Source organism: Atractosteus spatula, chromosome 2 (genome assembly GCF_055471065.1).
Source record: "Atractosteus spatula isolate fAtrSpa1 chromosome 2, fAtrSpa1.hap1, whole genome shotgun sequence".
In the NCBI taxonomy this organism is placed as follows: domain Eukaryota; kingdom Metazoa; phylum Chordata; class Actinopteri; order Semionotiformes; family Lepisosteidae; genus Atractosteus; species Atractosteus spatula.
In genome coordinates, this window is record NC_142707.1 from 66,853,497 (window position 1) to 66,874,816 (window position 21,320).

A 21,320-nucleotide genomic window follows, 5' to 3' on the forward strand; every position below is an offset into this window, starting at 1 on the left:
CATAATAAAAATAAGACTGAGAAAGAAACATAAATACCCATATCAAATATATATTTTTTCATTTCGTTTTTATTTTCATTATTTATCCCACTTTAATGTCTTTTGATTAGATGGGTTTTATTTTCTTCTGTGTGTATTGTTATTTCCCTTCTGTGGCCTAGGGTGTTTCTCTAAGGTGTCCATGCTCTGAAAACCAGCATGGTTCGAAAACGGCAGGGAGAGTTAGAAACATTTAAAGAAAATCTGGATGACGATGAACCTGCAAAAGATGAAGATGAAGATGAGGGAGAAGGAGAGTCAAGCATGGAAGGGGATCAGGGAAATTCTAAAGATGAATTTACCTTGGAAGACGTTTTACGTCTTGGGGGAACTAAGGTATGTTGCTCTGCGTGGCGTTGATGGGATTTGAACAAGCGTGTCTCGGGAACTTTAGAAAATTAATTGTTACGTTGAATAATGATTTATTATGATTATAGTGATTTATTATAATTCAGCGCGTTCGAAATAAGAGTATGTCTGTGGTTGTTTCGCCGCTTTAAAAGTCCGGCTTTTTAACGAATGTTTCGAGTTTGCAGTGTTGCTCGAATTGCAGTGCACTAAACAACTTTTTCCCCGTGTTGATTTGCGTAATTTTATAAAGCCCTTTGTCTTATGGTATTTTGTGTACATAATGCGTGGTTATTGTGATTTTTCTTCTTTTAATTATTGTACTTTCAGACATCCATTACGAACTGTTGCGTCGTACAGACGAAAGGTGCCGTGTTAGACAACACTTTTGAGTACCTTTAGTTTTCCTGCAATGAATCAAGACCTGTATTCGGATTTACTTAGCAGTTTTAAATTAAAAGTCCAAACTCCCGTCTTTCGAATTTTGCTACAGAAATAGAAAACAAAAACCTGCATTTATAACAACAGAGCTGTGACCCATTCTTTACTCCAACGTTACAAATAAGGATTCTCCCAGTTTAGAACACTAAAAGGCTTTCACAAAGAATTTTTTAGTATGTTGTGAATATTTTCCACTTTGACAGTGACCGAACTGAAAACAATGTATGTTCCTGAGTCCTAACCTCAGTTGTGATTTCTTCCTCTACAAACTGATGACAGACTCTACATATAGAAGGTGCCTGTAGATATGCAAATAATGATTGGCTGAGCTTTCTCAGGACTGCATTGTAGTCTGTACATTAAGAGGTTGATGCCATTGATGATGCTGCTGAAGACAAATTGCAGCAGATGAACTAGTGCACCTCCTTGTCCCTGACAGAGGACAGTGAACTACAGTGCGTGTTGCACTGTGTGGTGTTTGAACCTGTGAATCTCGTCATGCGTTTTCCCCTTTCCTCTCTGCAGGCAGACTATGCCATGCTTGTGTCCGTAGACGAGTCCATTGAGCTGACGGATGGGGGAAAGAAAGGGGCCATCGACGACCTCAAGGATGGCGAGCTGGAAGCTTTCATCAACAAGCTGGGGATCCGCTCCCACTCGGAGTCCTGGCACATCGTGCACGACGAGCCCCAGGAGCAGGGCAGGAAGGACACCGGCCCGAAGAAGGAGGGCAAAAAAGCCGGAACAGAAAAGGGGAAGGCAGAAAAGAAAAGTAAGGACCAGGGGACAGAACAGAATGAAAAGCCCAGCAAGAGCAAAGGGGCTCTTACTGCGGACAGCACAGGGAAGAAGACGAAGCCAAAAATCAACGTGTTTGAGTTTCAGCCGAGGCAGGTGCTGTTGATCAAGCCTGGTGGCAAGTGGTACGACCTGGACTATAGTAACGAATTTACTTCCCGGCCACAGGACGGAGCGCTGGTCTCCCAGTACAAAGCCCTGGCCCAGAAGCTGTTCGAAGCCGAGACGGAGCTGTACAAGAGCAAAAAGAACGTGCAGAAAGGTGCCAGCTCCACCTGGATGAAGACCATCGTCTCCACGGGCACGCTGGTGGATAGGATGGCAGCGATGACCGTTCTCATTCAGGACGCTCCGGTCCATTGCCTGCAGTTTGTGGAGACGCTGGTCAGCCTGATCAAGAAGAAGGGCAGCCGGAGGCAGAGCCTAATGGCCCTGGACACTTTCCGAGAGCTCCTGTTGTCAGACCTGCTCCCAGAGCACCGCAAGCTACAGGCCTTCTCCCAGCACCCTTTCGACAAAGTCGAGGAGCTGTCCAGCGGAAACAGGGACGCCCGGGACCGCCGCCTCATCCTCTGGTACTTCGAGCACCACCTGAAGCACCAGGTAGCAGAGTTTGTCGTGGCCCTGGACGGTCTGGCGCACGACACTGTTATGGCAACCAAAGCCCGGGCCTTGGCAACCGCTCACGAGCTGCTGTGTTCCAGACCCGAGCAGGAGAAGGCCCTCCTCAACCAAGTTGTTAACAAGCTGGGAGATCCCGAATACAAAACAGCCGCCAAGGCCTCCTACCTGTTGGAGACTTTGCTACGCAAGCATCCAAACATGAAGACGGTGGTGTGCGGTGAAGTGGAGAGGCTGATGTTCAGGCCCAACATCAGTCTCAAGGCACAGTACTACTCTGTCTGTTTCCTCAACCAGATCTTGCTGAGCCACGAAGAAAGCAATCTGGCCAACAGGCTGATCAGTATCTACTTCTCTTTCTTCCGGGCCTGCATCAAGAAGAAAGACATTGAGTCGAAAATGCTGAGCGCCCTGCTGTCTGGCGTGAATAGGGCCTACCCTTATTCCGAGGCAGGAGACGAGAAAATAAAGGAGCAGCTGGACACTCTCTTCAAAGTGGTGCATTTAGTCAAATTTAACACCGCTGTCCAGGCTTTAATGCTTCTGTTTCAAGTAATGGATTCACAGCAGACCGTCTCCGACCGATACTACGTTGCGCTCTACAAGTAAGCCACAGTTTAAGTGTATTCTCCCAGTACGCATACACATTTTTTCCTTCCTGACCGCTGTAGTTAAAAGGTCATTTCGGACCGTGAGGATTGTGTTTTAAGAGAGGAGATTCAGTGGTAGCTGTGAAACTATGCTCTTTATGATTGGCAGTGGCGTGAAGAGTAGTATTTGTACGGCTTGAAGAAGATATCAAGGAACAAGTAAAGGTTTATTCCATGCTGAAAAGAGGAGAAAAGAAACACACGTTTTTGGCTGTGGAGTCTTCTTCAGGTCTTCTTATCAATACAAGTAAAACTAGACACTGTCATACTTTTACTGCAGTTTTACGTCTGTATTAGAAAAAAAGGTAGAGCAGAGGTTTAGGTAGGGTTATAGTAATAAAGTTATAGTGCAATTTTTTCTAGTGGAATGCATTTGTTCTCGAGAGATTTGTTGTATCAGCTTTCTAAAGAAAGAGATATATAGTAAACTATTTTAATAAGAACTTATATGAATGAGGGATTTGGTGTTGATTACATTAGTCATTGTTATTGGTTATAAACCGATAGCATGGTTATGTATAGAGGACATTAGAAAAAATTATTTTGGACAAGGGTTTATTTATCACGGGTGTTATTAATCTGTTGAAAGGCTGAAAAAGTAAGTTTAAAATAAAACATTTTTCTCTTTTAGCTTAAGTATAATATAGAAATAAACCACTGTTTTGGTTTTTAGTTTTCCTCCTCCTCGTTGTGGGGTCTAAATTTGAAATGCTGCATTTGAAATGTTGTGTTGCAGGAAGTTACTGGACCCTGGCCTCTCGCAGTGTTCCAAGCAAGCCATGTTTCTGAACCTGCTCTATAAGTCCCTGAAGGCAGACATTGTACTGCGCAGAGTGAAGGCCTTTGTGAAGAGGCTTCTGCAGGTCAGCTGTGAGCAGAGCCCCACTTTCATCTGTGGAGCCCTCTACCTCGTGTCGGAGGTCATGAAGGCCAAGCCGGGCCTGCGAATCCTGCTTCAGGAGAACGGGGTAAGCTCTTGGCATCGCTGTTTGGCCTGTCGGATCAGTCCGGATAACAGACCACAGTAAACCCTCGCTTTAATGGACTTCAGATTTAACAGTCCTAATAGGCTTAAGGGGAATGATGTCTGTAAAAATTCCCAAAACACCGGACTTTCCCTGCAATAACAATGAAATGTACAAATAATAAAACAAAATAAAAATAAGTACTGAATAGGTTTAAGCTCAGGAATATCAACGGTGCCCCATAGGCTTACGATGGGTGTTGTTTGTGTTACATATGCTTTAGCAAATTGTATACAGTATGTTTATTATATATGAAATAAAGAGATTGTATATTTATACTTAAAGGCACAGAATTGTGTTGATTGAAATTGTTAAAAAAGTAAAAGATCCAGTAAATATAAACATATATGGTGTATATATAACATGATTATTTTTCTCTCATAATAGTGTTTTGGGACTTGAAAACCTCGTATGTAATTTAATGGACGTGTACTTTAACAGACACCTCTTTAGCCTGTTAAACCGAGGGATTACTGTACCTGTCATAATCAAAGGTAGTTATTGAAAACTGAATAATTAATATTTTTCTGTTGAATTCTTTAAAAAAGTAAAGAGACGGCCTTGTTTTCTAACCACATATCTGAGAAGAATGAAAACTCTGAGCTCTGCTAAACCCCCATGACTGATCTTTGGTGTGCAGGAAGGCGAGGAAGAGAAGTTTGAGGACCTGGATGAGGATGATGATGACTCCGAGGAAAAGTTTACAGATGCTGATAAGGAAGAAGAAGGTGGACAAGGCCAGACACAGGCCGAGAACCCAGTGAGAACTGCCCCGTCCAAGCCAACGGCATCATGGGTACACCACCAGAACCTTGAAGGTGAAGCTCGTTCAGTCTCTCCCTCCCCTTGACCATACAGGAAACACCATCAGTGCGGACTGTATGAAACGAGAATTGTCACAGCAACTGGTGATTGGCCTTCATTACAATACAACGGGCCTCTTATGAGATAGTTCAAGTAGGTACTGTAGCTGCGTCAGCATGCGGAGGCTGCAAAGAACAAGTAAAGGTTCATTCCATGCAGAAAAGAGAAGAAAAGAAACACAACGTTTCAGTTGGGGAGCCTTCACACACCCGAAAAGGGCTCCACAGATGAAATGTCATGTTTCTTGTCTTCTCTGTTCAGCCTGGAATAAATCTTTACTTGTTCCTCTTATGAGATAGAACAAGTTGGCTTTCTTGAGAACTCCAGTGTTTGTGAAACAGCATGAAGTGTAATTATCACCATTATTAACACCTTTGGACCACAGCTCATTCTTAAAAGGAGAGCACACTGTCCACCAGTGCAGCTGAAGACTAGCTCTTTCAGAAAAACGACCCATGATTGATTCCACTTAGGCGTACATTGCCGCTTTTTTTGTGCTCTCGTGCAGCCTTGGCGTGCTTAAGTGTTGCCCCTTCCAGGCAATCCATTAAAACGGGGCAGCAACAACGTCCGTGTGCACTGTAGAGGATGATGTAGTGTTTGTGACACAGGAGCACAGGAGAGAAAACGGTACATCTGATTGTGGTTGTAGCAGCGCTGACTCCTGCTGTCCTGCAGGTGGGAAGAATCTGGGAGCCTACGACCCCCTGCACAGAAACCCTCTGTACTGTGGGGCTGATGGCAGCACTCTGTGGGAGCTCGCAAGGGTAAGAGTCCAGGAGCCAGTCAAGCATGATTATCCTTGGGTCGCGTGTTTCGCCACAAGAGAGTATTGTCATCTTTACAGCTCCTGCAAATGACTAATCATAAAATGATTCATTATAAATGATTGATTAATCACTTATAAATGATTACTAAATCATAAAAAAAATTATATGGTAGGGGGGGAAGAAAGCATTGTAATATATGGGAGAGTGCATGCAAGTGAACAATTTAAAAATTCTGTGTTTTGTTTATATTGTTTGTGTTGTACCAAGAGCTGGAGTGATATTACGCTTTTAAGCAGCTTTGATGACTTCATACCAAGTTATTGTGTTTTTTTTTCCAGCTCTCTGCACATTTCCACCCCTCAGTGGCCCTTTTTGCCAGCACAATCTTGCAGGTAAAGTCTGTCTCTCTGTAGGGCATGTTAATCCCGTTAAAGGAGAAAGTACCGAAAGAGAGAAAAAAGTCGTCGGTATTTTTAATCTCCATGCAGACTTCCTGTAGATTTTACTTTAACTTGTGGAACCTACTGAAGCTTTCATCGTTAGAATATGTTACAAAACGGCTTGCTGATCTCAGAGGTATGTTTGTTCTGGTAAATATTTTTCAATATGTATTTCATGATTGGTAGAATACTTTTTGAAAGCTTCAGTCCTTTATGAGGAAAGACAGGAAGTTGTACCAAAAGGAAAATGCTTTGAAATGTGCATGACGGTAGTCCTGCCCCAGTCGCGACCAATGTTGTTGCCGAATGTGTCACAACAAAGAAATGAAAGAAAGACTCAAGCTGGGGTGGGTGCTTTTGTGAAGTTCAGGTCATAGGAGTGCTGTGACCGAACGTCGTCTTCATGAGTGTGGCTGTGTTCCTCCTGTCAGGGCGAGAGCATCGGTTACACCGGAGACCCTCTGCAGGACTTCACGCTCATCAGGTTCCTGGACCGCTTTGTCTTCAGAAACCCCAAGCAAAACAAGGGAAAAGGTAGCACAGCCTTGTTTTCTGCTCATCTCAAACTTCAGTTTTGCAGTGCAATGAAAACCATACTCATGACTGCGATCTTAAAATGGGGGGGGAAATGTATCCCTGCTTCCAATTAATATTCATTTGATTGGTTTTAGTCATCATCAGTCATGAGGAGTTTCACAGAACAGAGCAAACTCAGGTTTCATCATCCGTTTGATTTGAAGTGGTATAATGGTGTGTTGCTGCTGTCACAGTAATTTAAGAATTATTTGTCATTTGCAGTTGAAGTACCTCCTCACCTTGATTTGTTATTTCTTACTTATTTTTCAGACAATGTAGACAGTGTGGTTATGCAACCCAAACAGAGACTGTCAATGAATAATGTCCGCAGTTTGCCTGGTGAGTTACTCCAATTCTTCAGATAAATTGTGGGAAAGGTTTAGAATGTTTGCTTTTTTTTCAAGCAGCACCTCTTTAATTTCTCACAGTGAACTGTCAGGAGTTTCTTGAAAAAGACGAGAGTCAGATCCCAGTGGATGAGATCTTCTTCCATCGGTACGTACATTACTTGAAAGCTATTAATTGCAAGGAGTTAGGAAGGTTTATTTTACAGATTAGGATATCTTTATGAAACATGAAGTTGTTTCCTGTCATTGTTTTATGAGGTTATGAAGGTGAAAAAATAAACAGGAATGTTTTAAGTTGTTCAAAGATGTACACTTTTGGAAAAAGTAGTCACTGCAAGAAGTTATTGCAAGAAGCTCCATAATAAAAAACCTCTTCTGTATCTCAGGATGGGACTTCCATGTTCAGTGCAGAATGTTCTGCTTGGATGCTAGTGAGACACTCCCAGTGACTGTCTGAAATTGGCTTAGCACTGTTGGGATTTAAGACTGGGCTCTTAAAGAAAAGGATTTGTAGTAGTAGGTGCTGTGTTTGTGCAGTGACTGGCACTGGAGCAGTGCTGTTATTGATTTACAGGGTGTGAAGGATTGTAAACGCTTTCACATCAGCAGTTTCTGAGAATGCTAGCTTAATTCTCACAAGACTGAGGAGGTGTAGCTATTTCAATTAAAACATCAAGCAGCTCTTAAAGAGGGACTGAAACGCTATCTTTATATTTCGGGGTTTGGAAGGATCAGCATTGATGAGGGCATTTCAAACCACGATACAAATAAAATGTACACAGTAATGTGTAAAACCTCCAATTTACATCACAAAATAGACAAAATTTCCAGATATACGCACCCCCATATTCTAACAAGGCAACAAAACTTCCGATGACATGTAAAATGTTTTTTATACTGTCAGTGAATTTATTTTGTTACTGAGGTTTAAGAACGAGTCTGAGAAATTGGGACTGCAGTTCCCCTTTAAGAACTCGGATAAAGTGTTTGGAGATTTTACATTTTAAATAAAACTAGGTATAACAACACCAACAACACCAGAATAATTATACGGGAATATTTTAATATTTAAATTATGATATACCTCTTTTATTTTTCAACGTTGTTTTTTTCAGGTGTGGTGATGACTTGATTGTAGTCTGTAAAGTACTTTGCTGAAGTATCATCTGTTGTTTCTGAGACCCAGATTTGTTTTAGCACTGTTGTGTATCGAGTACGCCACAAAAGAGAGGTTCACAAAATTAAAAGATGGAACTTTTTTTCTTCCTATTGCCGAAATGTCCAGGTTTTTTAAAAAACGGGAGAAGGAGAAGGAACTGCACAGGCCTCGCGGAGGCAGGGACGACGAAAGTGTTGAGGATGTGGATGATGACGAGTTTGAGAGGGCACTGGGTGAGTCCTTTGTGATACGAAGAGGTTTTTTTAAGCCCAGAGACTGGGCTGAGCACACTGGGAGACACACCATAGGCTGCTAGCTGGAAGGAGAAAACTGAGCAATGGTTTACATGCACAGAGACTGGGCTGAGCACATTTGGAGACACACTATAGGCTGCAAGCTGGCAGGAGAAAACTGAGCAATGGTGCACACGCCCAGAGACTGGGCTGAGCACACTGGGAGACGCACCATAGGCTGCGAGCTGGCAGGAGAACAGAAGCGGAGCTGTGCATATGGGCAACGGTGGTGCGATAGCAGGCGGTGACCGGTCCGGTCCAGTCGGTTTAGCAGTCGAGCAGGAGGCCGTGGTGCTCTAGTAGGTGGGTAAACAGAGCAGGGAGGAGGAAGACGCAGAAGCAGGGTTTGTAGCCAGGCACTAGGTAGACAGGCAAAAGTACAGGGGCACGCAGTCCAGAGTATGTGGTCAGAGCCAAGAAACACTGTAGCAGAGCACCAGGGGAATGTCCAGGAGCCGAGGTCACGTACAAAACGAGGGTCAAACATCCAGGACGCAGCCAAAGATCGGGAGCTAGAGAACTCGGGCGCTTTGAGAAGCCACCTTTAAAGGCGCTATATAAAATAAAGTTTATTATTATTATTCACTCAAAGCTAGGAATTTAAGTGGGCTTTGAGAGAATTCCTTAAATATTCTGCACATCCTGCGAAGGGCGTGAAAGAGCCCTCACAGGTGATGTAGATTTCCTGTCAGAACGCGCTTCCATGGTAACCAGTACTGAGAGACAGCCGGCTACCATGGCAAACTGTAGCTTGCCCCGCAGCATTTTCAGACTGACAATACCATATCACGTTATTACTTCAGTATACTGTAGACTAATATTAAAACTGTAATTCAAGCAAATAGCATTGGAAAAAATAGCAGAATTTCACATACCTTAATTTCTAGTGTTAGCTTACTTTTTATATCACTGGAAACACTTTTTGATAATCACCTGATCTGATTTTGTGGTGAAATCTGTAATTTAAATGCTCGATGATGTCGTTCACAGATTCATTTGAAGGAGATAGCTACTTCACAGAATTTGAGGACAACAGTCTCGATTTTGCTGGGTAAGTTGAATTTGACTTTTTCAGTATACATTTTCGTATAGACTGCAGTTATCAATATTGTTCTTAGATGAAACATTAGTCAAGAGTTAATTGGAAGGTCTGCATTCTAGTCGAATTTTTGGATCGTTCTTACATTAAAAACAGACAAGGAAATCGCTAGACTTGCCCCCTTATGACCATTTGATTAAGTAAAAATATTTTCTTTACTGTCAAATGCATGACTGTTGGGGATAATAAATGAGGCTGCTTGAAAGTACATCAGGGGCAATCTGTTTTTGAACATTAAAATAGCAGTGTTTCTTCTTCAAATAAAAAGACATTCCTGACTTTAAATACACCATTATGGGGTACTTAAAGCATGAGTCTCCATTTTCAGCAATATGAAGAAGACGGCCAAGCAAGGCAAGAAGGGGGACTCGGACTCGGACTCCGACCTGGAAGAGGGGGATCTGGACGATGATGAGGTGTCTCTGGGCAGTATGGATGAGGAGGACTTTGGAAACGAGCTAGAGGAAGATGGTGGAGCATTCATGGACGTGGGAGACGACGACGACGATGACGATAAAGGTGCCTGCCAAATTACATATTTGCAGGAGGAGGGGGATCATAATTGCATTTGTATAGCACTTTTCATCCCAAAAGAACCTGAAAGTGCTTTAAATGTGGGAGGGGGCATCATCGCTCACCTGGATGATGTGAAGAAGCCATTATGCACCAGTATCTCCACCACACAGCACACCAGTTAGAGAAGTCAGAAGTCAGTACCTGGAAGGGAGACCTCCTGGGAAAAACTAAGGTTGCTGCTGGAAGAGGTGTTAGTGGGGTCAGTAGGGGACGCTCACCCTGCGGTCCATGTGGGTCCTAATGCTCCAGTATAGTGACGGGGACACTACATTGTAAAATGGCGCCATCTTTCAGAAGAGTGTAAAACCGAGGTCCTGACTCTCTGTGGTCATTCAAAATCTCAGGGTGTTTCTCGAAAAGAGTAGGGGTGTTACCCCGGTGTCCTGGTCAAATTTCCCATTGGCCCTAACTAATTATGGCCTCCTAATAATCCTTATCTCTGAACTGGCTTCATCACTCTGCTCTCCTCCCCACTGAGAGCTGGTGTGTGGTGAGTGTACTGGTGCACTATGGCTGCCGTTGCATCATCCAGGTGGGGCTGCACACTGGTGGGGGTGGAGGGGAGTCCCCATTACCTGTAAAGCGCTTTGAGTGGAGTGTCCAGAAAAGCGCTATATAGGTTTAAGCAATTGTTATTTTAAGTATTACCTGTAAAGCGCTTTAAATGGAGTGTCCAGAAAAGAAGTGCTTTATTATTGTTGAATTATGTTGAATGCCAAATTTGCATTTTTGCAGTTCTTGTCTTTTAAATTCTTTTAACGTTTTAAGTTCATGTTTAATAATCCAAATATTCTAGTTTCCATGAGCAGTTTTATTTCATAATTAACCTATAATTCTGTGGAGAGATCATAAAGTAAATCAGTCCCCAGACATCCATCCGTTTTCAGTAATTGCATATTCAAATACAAAGATGCTTGTCCACACCGCTCTTCCATTCGGATTTTACATGAGATCGATAAACTAACAAATATTTACTTTAAAAATAACTTTAAGTACAACCATATAAACATGTTACTTACATTTATGGGGCTTCAGCTTTCTGGTGGGGACTGCACCCGTAGCACGTCCTCCGTGTTTACATGTGTTGTGCAAATCAAGTATTACCCGTATACTATTAACATGATTTATTTATTTTATTTTTCTAGATCTCAATCCAACCGATTTTCTTAAATATACCTACCAGTACACAGGGCGATTGTTGCATAGGCCTGTACAGGAATATCAGATTTAATTTTGGTTGGAGGCAATAGCTCCTTTGGAATTCTGCCATCTTTCTAAACTGATTTTCTCTTTCAGAGATGGAAGATATTGACACGAATATTTTTGAAGGTAGGTCTGACATCTAGCTACCATAATCTCTTCTCACTCCTTTCAAACGCAGATCTTAAATTTCTTCAGCAGTTTTACTGTCTGTAAATTTCAAATGTGTATATTTAGTTTTGTGATTTGGAGCTACGTGGTAATGGCTTTAAATAATGTAGTTTAGGTCTACCTAATCTAAGTTTTTGAAGCAGTAGCGGTAGACCTTCTGGTAAAGAAATCATATTTCTGATTTAGAAGTTGAAGTTGGAGAAACGCCAAAGATCAGAGCAGGTCCCAAAACAGGCAAGAGGAAGAAACCAGAAGATCTTGACCTTTTGGGTTCTTTAGGTAAGCCACATATTCTTCATGTCGCTATCAATTTTTACTGTATCAATTTTCAAGTATATGTTCAGAAGTAATTATAACTCTTAAACCTGAATAAAAATATTAAGTTCTGTTTCTGCAGGGTCAAAATCAGGAAAGAAGAAGAAAAAGAAGGGCTTAGAGGATGATAACATGCTTGCTACTGCAGAAGAGGTAAGACAATGCAAATCCTCAGACTTCTATATTTCAATACTGTAAGTCCTGTAATACAAAAGTCATGTTCCTTTAAGTAGTTATATAAACAAGAAAATGTCTTTCTCTGAATGTTAGATTTATGCATTTTAAAATGTATTTTCTTTTTAAAAAAGTCCCGTTTTAATGTTCTGGAATTGTGTAAAAGACACAATTTTAAAACACTGGGTTCAAAGGTATCATATACCACGATTTCTCATTCTGCAGAAACACTCTTATGAAAATCAAGGTGCACACAGACTGTCCCGGGTCTACAGCTGTTTAGTAACTGACACAGTGTACAACTCCATACGAATAATCTGAGTGCATATTGCAGAACTTGAGATGATCTAAATGTGAACACTGTTTTTTATCCTTTTAACAGTTTGGGTATCTCCTGGATGAAAACACAGGATCAAAGTTTGACAATATTGGCATGAATGCAATGGCAAACAGAGACAAAGCAGGTGAGTTTTGGAACAAGGAGTATTTCAGCACTGTTCCATGAAGTTTAGTATCAATGTTTATAAGAAGTAAAGGACTACAATACTAGAATTGTTTCTGGGAGGAACAAGAAGCACATAAAATAAATCCATTTAATTTTTTAGAGCTATTGTTTTATAATCCCATTTTATTCCTGCATCTGCTGTCTACAGTTTCATAGTTTTTGCCAAATCAGGAAATAGCTCAACTCTCAGCTATATACAACCTATATGGCATCATTAAAGTGAACAAGAAAATATACATACAGTGCCTATAGAACGTCTACACCCCCCTTGGACTTTTTCACATTTTATTGTTACAGCATGGAACTATGATGTATTTAACTGAGAATATTTGCCACTCATCAACACAAAGTACTCTATAATGTCAAAGTGAAAACAAAAATCCAGACATTTTACTAAATTAATTAAAAATAAAAAACAGAAAATAATTCAATGCATAAGTATTTACCCCCCCCCCCAGAGTTAATACTTGGTTAAACCACCTTTGGCAGCAATTACAGCTGTGAGTCTCTTTGGATAAGTCGCTATCAGCGTTGCACATCTTGACACTGGAATTTTTGCCCATTCTTCTTGGCAAAATTGCTCAAGCTCCATCAAGTTGGATGGGGACCATTTGTGAACAGCAATTCTTAAGTCATTCCAAGAAGCTTAATTGGAGTGAGGTCTGGACTTTGACTGGGCCACTCCAGGACATTAACCTTTTTGGTTTTAAGCCACTCGAGTGTGGCTTTTGCTGTATGTTTCTGGTCATTGTCCTTTTGGACAGGATTTGGAAGGTGAATCGTCTTCCAAGTCCCAGTGCTCTTGCTGATTGCAGCACGTTTTCCTCCAGGATTTTTCTGTACTTGGCTTCATCCATTTTTCCTTCTATCTTTATGAGTTTTCCAGTCCCTGCCGCAGAGAAGCATCCCCAAAGCATGATGCTGCCACCACTATGCTTCACTGAAGGGATGGTGTTCTCAGTGTGATGTGCTGTGTTAGGTTTGTGCCAAAAAAAAAAGTTCAGTTTTGGTCTCATCAGGCCAGATTAATGAATTGCGTGTGCTATTGTTGTCTTATGCACAGTTTCTTCCATCTCTGTCATGGAGGACTGTAACTCCTTTAGAGTTGCGTAAGGCTTCTTGGTGGCCTCCCTTGCTATGGCTCTTCTTGCTCGGACACTCAGTTTTGAAGGACGGCCAGTTCTAGGCAGATTCACAGTTGTTCCATATTTTCTCACCTTTTTAATGATGGACTTCACTGTGCTTTGAGGTATATTCAATGCCTTGGAAATTTTCCTATATCCTTGCCCTGACTGGTATTTTTCAAGAACCCTGTCTCAGATCTGCTTGGAATGTTCCTTGGTCTTCATGGTGTAGTACTTCCTTGGAAATGCACTAAGTGGGGAAGCTCCCACACACAGGTGTCTTTATTCTGAAATCATGTGAAACACCTGAACTGCACACAGGTGGACTCCAGTCAAGTAATTATGTGACTTGGAGAAGAGAGTTGGTTCATTCAGAGGTAATTTAGATGTGTCAAAGCAAGGGGGTGAATACTTATGCATTCAATTATTTTTAATTGATCTGGTAAAATGTCTGTTTTTTTAATTCGACATTATAGAGTACTTTGTGTTGATGAGTGGCAAAAAAATATCCGTTAAATACATCATGGTTCCATGCTGTAACACAATAAATAAAATGTGAAAAGGTCCAGAGGGGGTGTAGACTTTCTATAGGCACTGTATGTTATTTGTAGCATGCATTGTCAGAAGAGGTTGAGCCCTTAGTGCACTCAGCAGAACTAAGGCATTTGTTGGAGGGCTTAATGCAGCTCAGGCACATATCCAACCAACCGAGGTCACTGCTACACGGGTATTGTTAATTATGCTTAACTAACACCCAGTGCCAGAAACATCCAGATTTCTGTTATGCTTTCTCTGTAGCACATTCTAAAGTAGGTTTTAACTTTGTGGTCGCGTAGTTCTGCATTTATAACTTAAGATGAATGGCAAAAATGATATTTTTTCTACACCTAATCAAGTATTCTGTTTCTATATTTCTACTTCCTTATAAAACTAGTTACTTATAAACTTAATTTAGTTTCCCCCAGAGCCTTGACTGAGTGATGTATTTGAAGAGATGTTGCAGTTCTATACATCATGGCAATGTCTTGTGTTCTGAGTAACTGTAGAGGTGGCTGCTGGGTACTTTACCAGCAAAAGATACAGCTACCCGTGCGAGAAGAATATGCTTTTTTGCTTTTATTCAAGATACAAAATGTTTATTTGGCATTAAACTTAAATAATTACATCTGTTGCAGATACATGAAGGTAAAGGGTTTGTGTTTACAGAGTAATAACCATCTCTTGGGAAACTGATCTGACTTCCCTTAAATCAGTTACCTTAAAAACACTTGTGCTTTTGATAAAGGTTGAATAGTACGGCTTTAGAATGGTATAATCACACATTTTCAGTTCCCTGGGTGCTCGATACAGGACAGCCCACTGGTTTTATCGGTCGTGGCGCAGCTCCATTCACTTAACTTCTCTAACGTTCATTCCCCCCCCCCCCCAGGAGTCAAGCAGCTCAAGTGGGAGGCCGCGCGCGACGACTGGATCCAAGGTAGAGATGTCAAGACGCTGAGGAAGAGGAAGGCGATGTTCAAGAGGAATAAACACCTGGGCAAACCGAAGGGGGGGAGAAAAAAGCAGAATTAATGTGCTGCCTGTCAAAGAGTAAACTTCGAACAGATGCTGCTGCTGTTTTTTTATGCCCCGTATTTCTCCACTCACCTCACTGTGTTTTTTCTCTGGACCACGCCTTATTGTCCTCTTCCCGAATTCCGTAAATCCCTGCCCATTCGTGGGATTTATAATAAGCTGAAATGATTAACAATAAAATAAGACAAGTGAATTTATCTCAAAGATCCCATGTTTTAGTACATCTTTTATATTAAAATATATTTCCAAGCTATTGAAATACTTGTAATTTTATTCTTTAAAGTCTGTCGGCATGTGAGCCAGTTGGAGAAGAACCAGCCAGACAAATGCTTGTACCTGTCATGCCTGACTATTAGGATTATTGTCCTAATAGGATTACTATTACTGATTATTAGGAGGCTATAGGCCAGGGCCAGGGGGAAATTTGGCCAGGACACCAGGGTTACACCCCTACTCTTTTCGATAGACACCCTGGAACCTTTAATGACCACCGAGAGTCAGGAACTGTTGGCGCCTTTTTACAGTACAGTGTCCCTGTCACTATACTGGGCCATTAGGACCCACACAGACTGCAGGGTGAGCGCCCCCTACTGGCCCCACTAACACCTCTTCCAGCAGCAGCTGCCTTAGTTTTTCCCAGGAGGTCTCCCATCCAGGTACTGACCAGGCTCACACCTGCTGAGCTTCAGTGGGCTGCACATTGTGAGTTGCAGGGTGATGTGGCTGCTGGCTTAGAACTAATTTACAACGTAGTAATAAAGATGAATGCCTGTACAGTAGGAATGTATACCCTTCTACCTTATGGAACAAGTAATAGGTTTATTCCATGCTGAAAAAAAGAAGAAAGAGAACACAACGTTTCGGCTGTGGAGCCTTCTTCAGGTGTGAGCCTTCCTCACACCTGAAGAAGGCTCCACGGCCGAAACGTTGTGTTCTCTTTCTTCTTTTTTTCAGCATGGAATAAACCTATTACTTGTTCCTTTGCAGCCTACGCATGCTGACGCAGCTCCCCACCTGAACTACTCCCTTCTACCTTATAGCAAGTTTCAGAAAACCATTAGCCTGACTATAACAAGAACATTTGTCCAGCTTTGCTCATCCACTTTCTATCAGTTTGATTCACACACCTTCTTCCAACCATACTGTACATTCAAGGATTATAGATATCCTTCATTAACTATGAAGTATGTTTGAAAGCTTTTTTAAAACTTTTCAATTGAAAATTGGGAAATCTATACTTGTACATATCTATTTTATTACACAATTCTCAAATGTGTTAAAAAAAGGATTTTTAAAAAGTCAGTACCTTCCAAAATGGATGGGAATCTCCTGTTCATTGTATTTCTGAAATCTGTCAAGATTAACACATTAAATGCACAATACATTTAATGATTATGATTTATCACTATGCAGCAGAAGCACTTTAAATCAAATAACTTTCTGAAGAGGTCTTCAGTGAACCGTATTTGAGGTTGAGGGAACAATTATCGGCACATTCAAGCTACAATGTCTTGGAATGATGCACTGAGCTCAAGGGTAAAGAAGGTAAATAAAGGCTATATTCACAAGGACAGAAATATCGACAAAAGTGATGTGAAGAAAGAAGAAATTCACGCGACAACAGGATTTATGCAGTGTAAGGCTATAATAATTAGCAGCAGTACATTTTCCTGTGTCACCAAAAAATGCTTGCTGGTTAAAGACTTGAAACTCCAAACCAGTTAGGAAGTATAGATCAAGAAAGGAAAACAACTGAGGTAGCCGAAGCTTCAATCTCCAGTCGCAAATTCAGTCAATTTCTTAAACCGTTAAAGATTATGAAGGGGGTAAGGAGATCACTCCCTACCGTGGTTCACTGATCTGTTAGTATGTGTCGGTAGCGTGATGCCTGATGAGATGAAACTTGTAACAGTTCCTACCTTGACTGGACTTCATCCTGTAAAAAAGCCAGTATACACCGAACACTCCGGCTACTTCCAGGAGTAATACACCTTTGAAGAGCTTCCGAGCAAAAGGTTCCATGGTTTTGGGTGCCATTTTGAAATCAATTACGAAAATCTACCTATAATAATATAAACTGTTTATTCCAAATACAGTGTCCCAAGTTTTGTAACTAAATCTATCAAAGTATCACGTTTGTTAACAAAATCTGGTTTGCAGTTCTGCCCGATGGTCAATGCGCTCATATAATTGCGCATTCATGCAAAGCCGAAAGTGGTCCGCAACTGCTTAGTTTATGAAGTTAAATTTATACCAAACAGACTACATGTTAACGCACGTCTAGCGTTATAAACGACCCATCTGACCTTGCACCTCCATTTCTCTCTTCCACATCTACGGTGCGTAGGAAGGTACAATCAGTACGGTAAGACGGAAACGCGACTGTGGAGAGTATAAAGAAATACAAGGTGATAAAGTCACCAGAACGATTACAAACACTTTTCGATATATTTCAGAACTATTTTTTCTTTTAATGTATCGTATCTGAAGCTTCTGCATCAACCTTCAACAACGTTACTGAAATGCTAATAATTAATTCTTAATAAGAAATATAATAACGATACGATGTATGTCAGCGCAAGAAACTAAAAGACGGGTTTTACTTTTTTTAAAAAGATGCCAGTTAGTATTTTTTTATTTGTAAGACAAAAAATAAACACTATAGTTTAAGGGTTTGACACCAGGTGTCGCTCTATACACAACAATGATCACTACTTCAAAAGTATCACTTCAACATTTTTTGCAGCGCATTAAAATAAAAACAAATAGTATTTTAGTTCTAGCGTTGGCACATTGCCACATACTCCCCAGATACCTAACTCTTAAGTGTAGCTCACAAAGAGAAATAAATTAATGTGCACATCGAGCACTTTACCTTTTATAAATTGATATTGCTATACCATATGAATCATTATAAATCCTTACCCATTCATTGGATTTTTATTACTGAAATTATTAGCAATAAAATAAGACAAGATAGAATCTCAACTTCATTTTTATTCAGTGCCTGAATAATGATAATAATGATAAAACACCTTTTAGTTTGATAAAAAAAAGCAAACCCATAAATAATCAAAGAAATAAATGCTCTTATCTTCTTATATAATAAGACTATAATAAGTAAAAAAATATATTCTCATCCTTGCGGTAATGAAAAATTATCTTATTGAGGATTTTTAACACCATGCCAGTGTAATGCATTTACTCTGCTCTTCCCCTGCTGTGATTCAGTCATGATGCCTCAGGGCCATCTCTTATACAGCGGTGAACTCCTCAGCCACAAAACACTGAATCTTCTTTTCCCAGATTTTTCATTTTCTAACAGGGTGATATACACAGTGCACTGAGCCCTGATACACAAGCATGTGCTACTGTATATGTGCTCTACACAACAGTGCAGGGCTGTCACCGCTCAGCTCCGGGGCTGGAATAGCGTAGTGGGGAAGCCTTTGCACTCATACCTGAGAGGCTGTGGGTCTGAGCCCCTGCTGCAGCCACTGCTGTTGTACCCTGAATGAGGCAGTTTACTTCAATCGCTCCAGTCCAGCTGGATGTATGAGTGAGATGGACCAGTGTCCCATCCAGGTGGGGAGTCCCATGTTCTAGTCTGTCTAATGTTATGGAAACCAGGATGAGCCCTGGTCTGGTGAGCTGCTGTGGCTCTTGTAAAGACTTTACATTATGACCTGGGGAGGTAATAATAATGTCATTGGCCAAACTGCTTTATACCATACAGTGTCGCAGGACGCTGGAGCCTACCGAGCAAGCAACGAGTGCAAGGCAGGGTACACCCTGGACGGGACGCCAGTCCATCGCAGGGCAAGTGCAAGCTAATCATACATGCGGACAATTTGGAGCCACGGTAAAGGCAGACTGGGGAAATTTGGCCCGGACACCGGGATAACACCGTACTCTTATCGAGAAATGCTCTAGGATCTTTAATGGCCACTGAGAGTCAGGACCTTGGTTTAACTTCTCATCCGAAAGACAGTAATAATAATAATTCCTTACACTTATATAGTGCTTTTCTGGACACTCCACTCAAAACGCTGTACAGATAATGGGAACCCCCCTGCACCACCACCTTAGATGGGGATTATTAGGAGGTCATAATTTTTAAAGACCAGGTGGAAATTTGGCCAGGTCACCGGGGTAACACCCCTACTCTTTTCAGGAAACACCCGACCACAGAGAGTGAGGACCTTGGTTTTACGTCTCACTTTTTTACAGTATAGTGTCCCCGTCACTAAACTGGGGCATTAGGACCTGCACAGACCACAGGGTGAGCGCCCCCTACTGGTCCCACTAATACCTCTTCCAGCAGCAACCTTAGTTTTTCCCAGGTGTGAGTTGCAGGGTGATAAGAATATAGTAAGTATTTGGAAGTCCACAGATGGCAGTTGGACCTCAGCTGTTAGCGAGAAAACAAAAGCAGAATTACAGTCATTGATTGACACTGCAATAATTCTCAGTATTTAGGCAAGCTTTTCTTTCGTAGTCTTCTAAAGATTGAAGTAACTGAGAATCCGTTATTGCTCAGATTACATTTGATAATGCTTTGGAAATCCAAAGCCCTAGATGAAATCTCATGAAAACTGTCAGTATTGTAAAGGCCTATAGGGTCAGAGTGAAAATTATGCTTGCCTTTCTATGCCATATGCATGAAAAAGTTTGTAATTGACAAAATTATTGGCTGTATGGCTTGGGTGCCATCTTGGATTTGGCCAAAACACTTTTTTTCTGAAACCATAAAGCCTAAAAAAGTGAAACTTGGAATCTGTAAAGCCGACTGTTTTGTCAGCATTAATACCAACGTTTGTGGGGTCCTGGAACAAGGTACCCACAGAGCATTTCTTATTTTCTTATCTGAGATGTGTTGCACAATGTTACCTCATGCTCAAGATTTAGACTTGCTCAAGACAGCTGGTGTTCCAAACAAGTTGCTACATTAAAGCAACATGGCCACGATGAGCCAATCAAATCTCACGTTTGTATCTTGGTACATGTTGCAAGTTATGTTTATAGTAGAATGTTGTAGGTCTGTGACTAATCACAGATATTTGCCTATGAGAATTGTGGTGAATAACTGAATAAACCTTTGATTTATCCTCTGGTTAAATTATAAAATTAGTAGACATGGTTATGGTTACTATGGAATACAAATAGGAAACCTTATTGACAGGAAATACACTACCTTTATTCTGACCTTTCCATATTCTATTAACTGCTTACAGAGTACAAAAAGGGCAGTGGCTTTAGTGGAACACGTGTAAGAGCCTATTAATTATGATTGAGCACCCTGGATTGTAAGAGAAACCCCAAGAAATGGATTGACAGCAGCATCACATCATCAAACAGATTAGACCCTCTGGGACCTGATATCAAATATGGGAACTCAATGCCAGCTCACTTCCATCCCTTACTAACAATTCAAAAAAGAGAAGTGGTGGTTGTTGGAGACTCCAGTCTCCTGAACACCGCCAGTGAAATTTGCAACAGATACTGTAAGATGACATCAGTTTGCTGTCTCCCTGGAACTCAGGCTGCTGATATCGTCCAGTGAAATGACAGATAGCTGTTGTCCATGGCACAAATGACATTGATATAACACAATTAACATCCAAACCACGTTCATCATGCAATTCAGCAAGACACTGAAGAACAGGACAAATTCAGTGGGTTTCACAGGAATCCTCCTTTTAGCAGGCAAAGGAGCATAACCACAAAGATTAATCTGATAACAGGACACGTGGATAAGGCCATGATGTGCAGAAGGGGGCTTCAGCTTTCTTGGCCACTGACAGCCTTTCTATGGCAAAGGCCATCTGTACAGATGAGACAGATTACATGTGAATGAGACAGGCACCAGTCATCTTGGCACACAGACAAATGAAGAAATCCAGAAACATTATACAAGAAGGGAAGCAGGGAGAAGCCAAAAAACTTCCAAAAGGAGGTTGCACAGGGAATAAAGACATAAAAGACGAGAAAAGTTGACAGCAAAACTAAGGGACATGTAATTAATTGCTTATATCTAAATACTAGGAGTATTCAAAACACAGAGATTGGACGGTGCTGTATTAACAGGCAATTGCAATATATTTGGGATCACGTGAAAATGGTTGATTGAAAATGATTGCAGTGTATAGTAATGTATTATATACTGTTCCTGACAGTCAGGAACGTAGAAGAAGTATATTCAGTTTCAAG

General features: G+C 41.2%; 2 protein-coding genes across 2 annotated transcripts; one reads left to right on the top strand and one right to left on the bottom strand.

Moving 5' to 3' along the window:
* The first annotated feature begins 159 nt into the window (after positions 1 to 159).
* cebpz (CCAAT enhancer binding protein zeta) lies at positions 160 to 15,369 on the top strand. Its single transcript, XM_088930358.1, has 17 exons — positions 160 to 375; positions 1,354 to 2,852; positions 3,634 to 3,865; positions 4,563 to 4,740; positions 5,465 to 5,553; positions 5,895 to 5,948; positions 6,428 to 6,530; positions 6,843 to 6,911; positions 7,001 to 7,067; positions 8,205 to 8,311; positions 9,362 to 9,422; positions 9,799 to 9,989; positions 11,343 to 11,375; positions 11,604 to 11,696; positions 11,815 to 11,885; positions 12,289 to 12,370; positions 14,965 to 15,369. The coding sequence occupies exons 1-17, from the start codon at positions 199 to 201 to the stop codon at positions 15,105 to 15,107; spliced, it is 3,249 nt and encodes a 1,082-aa protein (XP_088786484.1). The 5' UTR covers positions 160 to 198; the 3' UTR covers positions 15,108 to 15,369.
* LOC148840101 (protein CEBPZOS-like) lies at positions 14,642 to 17,451 on the bottom strand. The gene is made up of 4 exons (XM_088930372.1): positions 17,030 to 17,451; positions 16,417 to 16,461; positions 15,183 to 15,269; positions 14,642 to 15,068 (listed from the first exon to the last, which is right to left on the bottom strand). Exons 1-3 carry the CDS (start codon positions 17,145 to 17,147, stop codon positions 15,184 to 15,186), a joined length of 249 nt encoding a protein of 82 aa, XP_088786498.1. The 5' UTR covers positions 17,148 to 17,451; the 3' UTR covers positions 14,642 to 15,068; position 15,183.
* Positions 17,452 to 21,320: the final 3,869 nt, after the last annotated feature.